The 11500-nt window shown below is 47.3% G+C and overlaps 1 protein-coding gene across 1 annotated transcript in view; it reads right to left on the minus strand.

The window, feature by feature from the left end:
- PODXL2 (podocalyxin-like 2) overlaps nucleotides 1-11344 on the minus strand; it is a 46019-nt gene extending 34675 nt beyond the window's left edge. Inside the window, exons 1-3 of the mRNA XM_011950850.1 lie at nucleotides 11286-11344; nucleotides 9146-9183; nucleotides 1646-1924 (exon numbers count right to left, since the gene is read on the minus strand). Coding sequence (XP_011806240.1) covers nucleotides 1646-1924; nucleotides 9146-9183; nucleotides 11286-11344 — 376 coding nt within the window. The remainder of the gene's footprint in view (nucleotides 1-1645; nucleotides 1925-9145; nucleotides 9184-11285) is intronic.
- Between the last annotated feature and the right edge of the window lie 156 nt (nucleotides 11345-11500).

An 11500-nucleotide genomic window follows, 5' to 3' on the forward strand; every position in this document is an offset into this window, starting at 1 on the left:
AGGCGGGCGGATCACCTGAGGTCAGGAGGTTGAGACAAGCCTGGCCAACATGGTGAAACCCTGTCTCTACTAAAAATACAAAAATTAGCTGGGTGTGGTGGTGTATGCCTGTAATCCCAGCTACTCGGGAGGCTGAGGCAGGAGAATCACTTGAACTCGGGAGATGAAGGTTGCAGTGAGCCAAGGTCATGCCACTGCACTCCAGCCTGGGTGACAGAGCGAGACTCCACCTCAAAAAAAGTAAAATAAATAAATAATAACATGTTTAAAAATCAGGTTACAAAGGGATATTTAACAATGCAGAAATATACTTATGAAATATATTGAGTGAAAACAAAATGTTCCTGCGAATCCTATTTTGAATATAAAAGTGAATGATGTATCCCCAAACTACTAATGGTAATTATCTTTTAATTATCAGGTTATGGGTAGTTTTTATTTTCTTCTTTTTTTCTGAGACAGATTTCTGTTCTTGTTGCCCAGGCTGGAGTGCAGTGGTGCGATCTCAGCTCACTGCTACCTCCACCTCCCGGGTTCAAGCAATTCTCCTGCCTCTGCCTCCTGAGTAGATGGGATTACAGGTGTCCGCCACCATGCCCAGCTAATTTTTGTATTTTTAGTAGAGACGGGATTTCACCATGTTGGCCAGGCTCATTTCAAACTCCTGACCCCCAAGTGATCCACCCACCTCGGTCTCCCAAAGTGCTGGGATTACAGACAAAAGCCACCACACCCAGCCTTATTTTCTTCTTTGTATTATCTTGGTGCGTTTTAGATTTTCTATAATGTTCATGTGTTCTTTCATAATTAGAAAAGGTATATTCAATAAATATTATCTATTTTAAAAAGAAACATTAAGTTCTGTAACACCTTGCCCCATGTGCACACACAATCACACCAATTCCTCAGTCCCTGCTGAGAGATGGGCCCCTGCTGGCCCAGGACATTGGTGGAGCGGCTATGGCTGGCAGCGCTGCCTGCACTCTCCTGCACATCTGCATCAGCGTCAGCTTATGGCGGCGTGCATTCAGCTCGGAGCCCTAGGCCTCAGGCTTGCTTCAGGACCCAAATGTTCACCAGCTGGGCTCTGTAAACCCAAACACCAGCTCTGGTGCATGACTGAAGGAAGGGCAGTTAGAATGCCTCAACTGCTGGTCGGATAGACTCAAGGAAACACGGATCAGCTGACCTCGTGGCAATCTTCAACAGAGACAGCATAGAGCAGTAGGGAAAAACAAAACAATGAGCCCCAGGTCTTGGAAAGCCATAGGTCTGAATCATGACTGAGCATCTGAGCCGCTGTTTGACCTCAGGCCAGCTTTTAACCTCTCAGTCTCAGTGTTCTCTTGTCTACAAGAGGGGTCATATTACTTATCTCTCAGGTTATAAGCATCGGATTGAATTAAATGAGCACAGAATAAAGGCTCCCTGAACAGTGGTTAATATTAAAGAGAAAGGGCCTCCTGGGCCTGTGAGACACTCAGGGTCCCAGAGCTTTAGCTCTGATGTGCAGGTAAACAGCAGCAGCATGGTAAAAACTGTAGGGAGAGAGAAGAGATACTTCCGGCAAGGAAATGGTCACCTGGTGTTTTGCCTAGACACTTGGCTGGCACTCAACACATGCTCTGTCGGTAAGAAGAGCTACCTGCAGTGGGTCCCAGGTCCAGACTTGAGTCATTCAGCTCTTCCTCCTCTTCCCAGAAGTACTGTGGTGGCTGCAGAATCCGAGACTCTTCACTCTCTTCGCTGGGGAAGCCTGAGCCAGGGGCTCCCAGCCCAGCTCCCAGGCCCATAGTCTCACTAGGCTCCTCTGAGTCCAGTGGCTCCAAGCCAGTGGGCAGCAGGAGGTCTAGCAGGGAGGTGGAGGTGAGGCCCTCTGGGCCAGGCTCATCAGACCCAGCCGCACAGGCACCCAGGAACGCTCCTGTGCAGACATAAAAGCCAGACAGTCAGGGGAGGCAAGAGAAGACAAAGACTGGTGCCAGGTTAGAGCATGTCTCAACTGACAAAGGTCCTGGGGAGGGGGGGACTTCAGTGGACACTCCTGAACACCCAGAGGCTTTGCGGGGATTCCAAGACACTGTTTTCATTTCAAAAAGGCCAAATTGCTTAGACTTCCCTATGGCAGGGGCAAGGGGAGACAGATGGAGACAGGCAAGGGAGAGACAGGAATCACTGAGTCAGCGTTCCACCGCGCATGTGCTCACTCAGAAAGCGCCTCCTGAGTACCCTCTCTCTGCTGGCAATTGTGCTGCATGTTTGGGGCTACAAACAGAAGTGAAGACAGGGCCCATGCTTTTAAGGACCTAGCTGTATGATTGGATGAACACGGTGTTCCCTAGGCTTCCATCCTTGGCTGAAATTTCTCCAAAACTGAATTAAGAATATGATTTGTATTTCAGCAATACAGTATCCTGAATATAGTCTTTAGTTTTTTTATTTTTTTTTTTTTTTGAGATGGACTCTTGCTCTGTTGCCCAGGCTGGAGTGCAGTGGTGCAATCTCGGCTCACTGCAATCTCCGCCTCCCAGGTTCAAGTGATTCTCTTGCCTCAGCCCCCCGAGTAGCTGGGATTACAGGTGCCCACCACCACGCCCAGCTAATTTTTGTATTTTTAGTACAGACAGGGTTTCGCCATGTTGGTCAGGCTGGTTTTGAACTCCTGACCTCAAGTGATCTACCCTCCTCAGCCTCCCAAAATGCTGGCATTACAGGCATGCGCCACTGAGCCCAGACTCTGAATGTAGTCTTTTAAAAAACCACGTGGGGTCACAGTTCAAACCTAACCCAGTGCTGGTAATTTGACATATTTGTTTAGAATCTTGGATTCTCTCTCTCTCCTAATTTACCAAAACAAGCAAATAAATGGACAGGAAAACAAATTAAAGGAGGCCTTCTTCCTCTTCTTTCACTCTCATTCTTTAAGGACAGGAATATAGCCCTATTTGCCAGTTTCACAACTTAACCTCTAACTTAATGACCTAACCACACAAATTACTAACTTGCTATGAGGCTCCTGGAAAGCTGCTCAAGACCTCTGGGTCTCAGTCTCCTCAACAGAAAGGCAAGGAAGCTACATGAAATGACCTCTGAATTCTTTTCTAAGACTAACATTTAAGGATCTAGGGAACAGAGAATTTCACAGTCTTCCTCTTGCTCTACACCAGATGCCTACTGTGACCTGACTTGACTATAGTGCATGGCAATTTTTAGTGATGTTTATAATAAAAATAGGGCTAATATTATTGGTGCCATGTGCTTTGCTGAGCAGGCCCTAAGCTTGATATGTGCCAGTACTGTGACTGGCCACTGAAAAAAATGAGCATTTCAGACTGTCCTGTGAGTCCGGGTATGAAGGAGTCTGTGCACACCGTGCACCAGCCAGACAACTCACAGCCAAGAACGTCACATCCAGCCATAGGGGTGTATTCTGGGTTGTGTGGATGGCGGACGGGGAGTAGAGACTCCAGGGGAAGATAGACAGGCCCTGAGGTCAGAGACAGGAAGATGTTCTATAACAGGAGAGAAAGGCTGGTACCAGGAAATAGGTTACACTCTGGCTTCTCTGGTTGAGCGACTTCACCACCACCAGCCTTGCTCTACTCTTCTGTGTAATAAGGACAGCACTTCCTACCATGCCTCCAGTGTGAGGGGCACCAAATGAGGTAATTCCTGAGCCATGTGTGAAAGCTGCTGTACAAAGAGCTTCACAAACCAAAGTATTCTACAAGTATTGTGTTATTATCCTTCATAAAAACAGAGACCTGTGAAGTTCATGGCCTGGGGAAAAAAAAATTTAAAAGAGACCATGGTATCTTCAAATACATTAAAACAAAAGGTTGATGTGAATAAGAAGATCAGAGTGATTCTATCTGGCCTCAAAGCCAATGCTGGGGCTAAGGAGGCATCAGAGTCTTAACATCTGACCAGGGCTAGTAACATCTGTGCCAGCCTTTAAGATCCCGTGAAGCTCTGTCTCTCAATAAAATAATTCACAGGTCCAACTCTGAGCTTTAGAAAGTACCATCATAACTAGAGGGTGGGGCCAGCTTTAGAAAGTACCATGATAATTAGAGGTTGGGTGCAGTGGCTCACACCTGTAAATCCCAGCAGTTTGGGAGGCCAAGGCGGGAGGATCACTTGAGGTCAGGAGGTTGAGACAAGCCTGGCCAATATGGCAAAACCCATCTCTCCTAAAACACAAAAACTAGCTGGGCGTGGTGGCACACGCATATAGTCTCCAGCTATTCAGGAGGCTAAGGCAGGAGAATCGCTTGAACCCGGAAGGCGCAGGTTGCAGTGAACCAAGATGGTGCCATTGCACTCCAGGCTGGGCGACAGAGCAAGACTCTGTCTCAAAAAAAATAAAAATAAAAAAATAACTAAAAGGCGGGCATGCTGTGACCCTGGGCAGGTGGGAGCCAATGGCACTGCTGTGTTGCCAATGCTCCTGAGGACTGCTCACAGGAGAATGCCTTCTGCCAAGTCCAAACCAAGAAGCCATCACACCCCATCCAGAATGTCTTCTATTCGCCTAGGCACCACGTCCATGGTCAAAGATTCTGCTTCCAGTCAGGCCCTGGCTTCATGAAGCTGAAGCCATGTTCCCAGAGCCTGTATCCGAATCCCTGACTCAAACAGAGAAACAACCATCTCATATTTTGTGGTTTCTTTGAGCCAAAGGCATTTAAAAGCCAGAGAAAGCCAAGACAATCGATTTTGGGTCCACTCCCCTTGAAGTTCCCCTTTGTTCCTGGGAGAGGATGAATTAAGAATATTGGACTCTTTCTAGCCCAGACTTTCCCATGACCTCTTCCACTCTAATTTCCTCTTCCCATCATAGGGGGACCCTAAGCTACTCTTGGATCTTTTCCTAGCCCAAATATTACAGAAGAAAGCAGTATCTATCCCCTACTAGATAGATGGGAAAGAGACAGAGTGCCATGTCCTACCACAAAACAGTACCTTCTTAAGGTTCTTCCTGAGAGGGGTTATCCAATGATGTCCCAATTAATAACCTACAATAACACACATCTTTGCAATGAGACTTTGTAGCTCCTCCCATCAAGAGATGAAATCTAATTCTCCACTCCTTGAATCTGAGCTACCTTTGTGAGTTACTACACAAGACAATGCAGGAGAAAAGATGATGTGCCATTTCCAAGGCTAGGCCTCAAGATACCTTGAATGCTTCCATTCTCTCAGGATTCTGCTCAAGGCTATCCTTCAGGAAAACTGGAGCCCATGCAGAAGACAGCCAGGTCAGCTCAGTGTCCTAGCTGAAGTCCCAAAGTGAGAGAGCCAGACAAGACCGGCAAAGGTGATAAACAGCTGATGACAAACTTGAAGGAGTTCAGCTGAGACCAGAACCACCTAGCTGATTGCAGCCTAAACTGCCAAACTACAGAATCATGAGCTAAATAAATGGCTACTGTTTAAACCCAAGCTTTCAAACTTGAACCAGTATGGAATCACCATGAGGGCTTGTTAAAACAGAGACTGTTAAGCCCACCCTAGACTTCTGAATCCATCTGGTCTGTGATGGGGCCCAACAATTTGCATTTCTAGCAAGTTTCCAGGTGATACTTCTGGTCCAGGGATCAGATCTTGAGAATTGAGAATCTGAAACCACTAAATTTTGGAGTGATTTATTATACAGAAATAGCCAACTGATACATTAAGAAAAATTATAAATCGAGTCCTCCTTTTGGATCAGAGTAGTGTTTAATGGTTAAATTCCATTCATTCATTCATCCATTCATTCATTCATTCTTCAACCGAAAAGCCTTTATTAAATGCTTTTTTGGACTAGGCATGATCCAAGGCTATGTTGGTACAGAAATAAGAAAGATATAGTCCCTGCCCCCAGAAGGGTCAGTTTCTACTACAGAGACCAGCAAGAAAACAAATCATTATGCAATAGTGTAACAGTGACCATATAACTCTGTTTGAGCCACAGGGTTAGTAGGGCAGGGAGAGAGATCTCAAAGTTAGCTACTAACAGAGCTGCTCATGGCACTGTACTGACTGTGCTCAGTACACTGTGAAGGAGAAAGGAGGCTGGAGGAAATAACAACACCGGGAGCTCAGGAACATGTGTTCAGTTTCCCATTCTCTAGGGTAGACAACAATGCCACTCAGGGGGGCACACAGCTGAAATGCCCCACACTTCACGATAAAGAAAATAGCAGGGACGATACAGAAACATAAGTGTGTAGACATCAGAGACGCCTCCATTAGAATTACAGTCCTCATAGTGCTTCACCGCTGGAAGAAAAAGAGAGCTCTTTTACGAACCCCTAGCATTTCCCCCTGCACCCATCTGTCCCGCACACTGCCCTCTAATCAGCACTGCTCAGACTGAAATGTGTGTGAGTCACCCAAGTCTGCTGACACAGTAGGTGTGAGTGATACTGCTGGTCCCTGGATCACACTTTGAGTGACAACGCTCAGAGAGGTCTTTTTATTGATTTTATTTTTTCATTTTTATTTATTTTTGAGTTTCACTCTTGTCGCCCAGGCTGGAGTGCAATGGCACATTCCTGGCTCACTGCAACCTCCGCCTCTCAGGTTCAAGTGATTCGCCTGCCTCAGCCTCCTGAGTAGCTGCGATTACAGGTGCCTGACACCACACCCAGCTTATTTTTTTGTGTGTATTTTTAGTAGAGACTTAGTTTCACCATGTTGGCCAGGCTGGTCTCGAACTCCTGACCTCAGGTGATCTGCCCACCTCGGCCTCCCAAAGTGCTGGGATTACAGGTGTGAGTCACTGTGCCTGGTCAACTTTTTTTTTTTTTTGAGATGGAGTTTCTCTCTTGTTGCCCAGGCTGGAGTGCAATAGCGCAATCTCAGCTCACTGCAACCTTCACCTCCCAAGTTCAAGCGATTCTCGTGCCTCAGCCTGCCAAGTAGCTGGGATTACAGGCATGTGCCACCACGCCTGGCTAATTTTGTATTTTTAGTAGAGATGGGGTGTTACCATGTTGGCCAGGCTGGTCTCAAACTCCTGACGTCAGGTGATCCGCCCACCTTGGCCTCCCAGAGTGCTGGGATTACAGGCGTGAGCCACCACACCCGGCTAAGAGGTCTTTTTAAAAGGCAAATCTGGTTCTATCATTCTATCATACAGGTCAGATCCTTTGAAAAAGCAGAGAAGGCTCTCATAAACTGACCATTACCTCCCCTCCCCTCTCTGTCCCCACCTTCCCCAATCATACTCTATGCTTCAGACAAACTGACTACCTGCAATTTCCAGAACACAGCCGTCTCTTTTGCCTTCCGGGTCTTTGCACATGCTCTTCTGCTTGAACATCCATATCTCCCTATCTCTGTCCTGTCCCACCACCCACCTGCTAATTCTCACTCCTGCCTCCAGTCTCAGCTTCCAAGAAGTTTTTTGTGGCCACTCCAAGTCTGGATGAGGCACCATTCCTCTCTATCACAGCCTTCTCAACAAAATACTCTCACTCCACTTTTCTCACCAAATTGTAACGACCTTCACAGAGCCTCCACTGTAAATGAGAAGTCCCTTGTGTCAATTCCACCCTGGAATTCCAGTGCCTAGCACAACCTTTTACAGACACTGGGGACTCAATAAAGGTTTGAATAAATAATTAGCAGTCTAGTCCAACTTTCTTGTTTTACAAATGAAATAACTGAGGCCTTGTGGGATTAAGGTCAAACAGCTAGTTAATAGAGGAGCTGAAATTAGCTGGTTTCTCCCCCACAAAAAGGTCTTGCGGATGCTCCAGGAGGAAGAATGGAAAGCTATTACTTGTGGGGCTGGGTACCTTCCTTCCTCCAAAGGATACATGAAAGAAGATAATATGTAAGACAGCTTAAATATTTCATGCGCTTTAAGGGCCAGGGAAAGAAGCCAGAGCTGAAAACTAGAAGATACCCCTTTCCAAACACTGCCCAGGGTCCCCACAACCAATCCAATCAATTGAAGGAACCTCTTCTTTTGAAAAAGACCAAATTAGTAAAGTGACTCCTCATGTTTTCACCAGCAAGAATCCCTTTATTTACATTTCCATGTGGCTCCTGTGTTTGGAAATTTTTCAACTATAAACTGTACTTATTTAATAGTTATGTTCTAATTTTTGAAAAGTGAATCAGAATCATATAATACTGCCAATCAGATGTGATACCAATTACAATTGAACTTTGGTTTCAGGTGGGCTGTGCTCTTATTAGAGGTAAAATTTCTATTAGACTGTCGATTACAAAGAAAAATACAGTCACTCCTGGGCTCCTATTCTGTGCCAAACAGTGTGTTAGGCCCTTCCTGGGGGTGCAACAAGAGACAGATGAACAAGAGACAGGCTTTGCCCTCAGGAAAATTACCAACTCTTGGGAAGTGAAATCCTAAGTTATTTAGGGGATGTCAGCCGATGTAACAGACTGCTTTGCAAAAGCAGTATCCCTAAGGCTGGCAGGGAGCCAAAATACAAGAAACAGATCTGGAAAAACTCATTTATGCATTCCAGGAAGAAAAAAGTCAACTGATGGAAAACGTTTATAATAATTAAATAATACACATTGTATAGGCTCTCAGGGCACCCGGGCAGCCTGCCTTTGAGAGGGCCATGAACTGGAGATCTTTATCTGCATGCTCCAACCTCCAGCAGATATGGTGGGAAAAATATTACTTCAGCCTTGTTAGAAAAGGGTAAACTGATTCTCCCTAAGAATTTTGAAATTCACTCTCTACAAAACCACTGAAGGATTAAACACGGGTTGTCTCTCAAACCTTGGCACTGTCCCTCAGAGCTGAACTGTGGCATGGCAGGGAGAGGCTGTGGCATGGCAGGGAGAGGCTGTGGCATGGCAGGGGGAGGCTGCTGCCGTCTATACCCTACTCTGGCTCCTCAGAGTGGCTTGGAACTCAAGAAGACTGCTCTGCCCTCTCCAGGTCAGTGTGCCCAGAGGAGCCTGTTTCCTTCCCCACTCTGGGAGATAAAACTTTCTAGTCAGTCCAGCTCTCTGTGCACAGGACTGTGGTCTGGTGTGTTTGCCAGGCCTCTTCCCTGTCATTTCCATGGCTCCAGTGAGCCCCCACCTCTCTGGGCTCTCCCAGCTGTCAAGCCAGGAACCCACAACCTTCCTCTAACATCTCTCCCTTTCCTTCTTTGTCTTCCCTTACCAATGGTCTGATAGGAATTGGCAAAGATTTTGAAAACCCTACTGAAGAAAAAGGAATCTGGTATTTTCTGGTTTTTCATTCCTTTTCCAGTAAAAAGTTTCATTTTCTTAAAGTTATTTTTCCCTCTAATAACTGTTTTGTCTTTATATAGACCTTGATATTTTCAAAGGCCTTGGCAATGGGTAATTATTTAAGTAATTACAAGAGGTTGCTTCTTTTCAAATTTGCCCACCATAAGATGACACCAAAATCGTAGCTGAGACCTAGCCATTCTGTGTATAATTAGTTTTGCACTTAATAATTAATCTGCCTTAATTGAGACCCCACCTGACTTAAAATTTCAGAATTACACTCTGCGTGTGATTGATTTCCTTTTTCCCTCAGCACCTATAATTTTCTGTTACATCATCACACCCAACAGAGGAGAGAGAAAAAGACGGCACATGAAAAGGATTAGGGGATCAGCCTCAAAGAACTGAAAATCCGACCCAAACAAACACAGAAAGAGGGAAAGGAAGCAGGCTGACATTTGGAGAGGTGAAAAAAACAAGACCCCAGCCATCCTCATGTTTTATCTTACCTTTCCAAATCAGTCCCTGCAATCTGCTCCGGGTGCAAACCTCCTTTCTGATTTTCACCATCAGCTACACCCCATCTTTCCCCTAAGCAGGGGCTTTGAAGTCCAGTCTCCCTAAGCTCTTGGCAGACACCAACATGGGAGGGGCCCTGCAGCATCTGTCACACAGCCCCTTACCCTTGAGTGTCAGCGACAACAGGAACTGCCCAGCACAGTTACGCTATCTCCACTCTGTAAGCACCAGAGAAACAACGCTGACAGGTCTCCGAAGAGCTTCCACACAAAGGTGTGTAAGAAAGAGACACACTGCTAGACACACACACATGGCCTCCAAGCATGGGCTAAGAAGTGCGTCATGAAGAGCATGCATGGGAGACAGGAGCAGGGAGGCAGGCTGCCCAGTCCTCACTGCTGGTCACATAAGCACATGGGCAGTTACAGCTGGGCCTGGGTCCTTATGGATGTTGCTGGCCAGTTCTGGTTTACAACTGTCACACAAAGAAGTGATCTGTGGCAGCAGATCAATCAATTGATGTTTGTTTGTTGAATGTTGCCTTCTTCCAAAGAGGATTTAAGGCGTAACGGAATACAGGTGGGTTTGTGTGAGTGTCTGAGCCAACACTGATGGACATGTTTTTCTGTGCACACCACCTAGGGCCTTTCTTCATGCCTAGACTGACTGTGGAGAAAGTGTACCCTCCCTGAACTGAGCCTTCCCATGACCATGTACAGGAATGTGTGAGGGACTGCTTTCCCCTCCCAGCCATTTACCCTGGGATTCTGCCACTCAGAGCCCCAGGGTCATGGCCCATCTCAAGCAAAGACTGTTCCTCCCTTCCCATAGAGATCCTTCAGTAGTTTCTCTTTCACTCACACACATCTGGACACAAAGTGCCTGTGTCTTCATGGGCTGGCTGTGTGGGAAACGTCCTGTGCACACTCCTACATGCACATACACACATCATACTAAGGCGCTATTCTGACGTGTGCATTAGAAGTGAAGTTACTCACAGCTGGCTGAGTGTGTACAGGCACACATGCACACTTGCTCATCTAGGTACTCCTCCAGCAGCACCAGTCACACCTTAACATACACGGTAACACACTCCCTTTGCTGCGCCAGTGTGTGCAGGAGCTGCTCAGCTATGACCTTATTTGACCCACCTTTGTAGACACCCCTTCTCCCCGCCATTTCCATAGTGGCCGCCTGCCTCATGGGCTGTCACACCCCATGCCCACCTCCCTACACACCCCCTCCACTAAATCCCCGTCTGCGCTGGAAGCCATCAGGAGGCCCGTCTCTTTCTCTCTCAGGCAGACACATCCCTTTCACACCTGTGCCACACCCCCAGCCCGCCACACACCCACACGGCCCGCCGCCCGGCGTCGCTGCTGAATGGAAACCACACATCCGAGTCTGACACCTCCCTCGTGTGTGAGCTGCGTGGGAGCCTCCCGCCGTGTGCTGTCACGGGCCTTCCGTGGCTGTACGCCCGTTTTTGTCAGCTCCTAATCGAGTCGCCCAGAACAGTGGAGAATATCCATTCACCGTGACACACTCACACTCCCTCCCGGCAACGCCACGCGTAAACAGCCACCCGCGCCTCAGCGAACCGCCCCATACTCCGCCGGCAGCCCCTGGGACCTTCACAATGCAGCCTCCTCCCCGCGTAGCTGTCACACACGCCCCCTCCCCCGAGTGCGCAGGCACACAATGCACACTCGCGCACACACATGCACACCCACACGTGCGCGCCCCCCCCCCGCCTGCGAGGCAG

The sequence above is a fragment of the Colobus angolensis genome, unplaced genomic scaffold, assembly GCF_000951035.1.
Source record: "Colobus angolensis palliatus isolate OR3802 unplaced genomic scaffold, Cang.pa_1.0 Scaffold31, whole genome shotgun sequence".
Taxonomy (NCBI): domain Eukaryota; kingdom Metazoa; phylum Chordata; class Mammalia; order Primates; family Cercopithecidae; genus Colobus; species Colobus angolensis.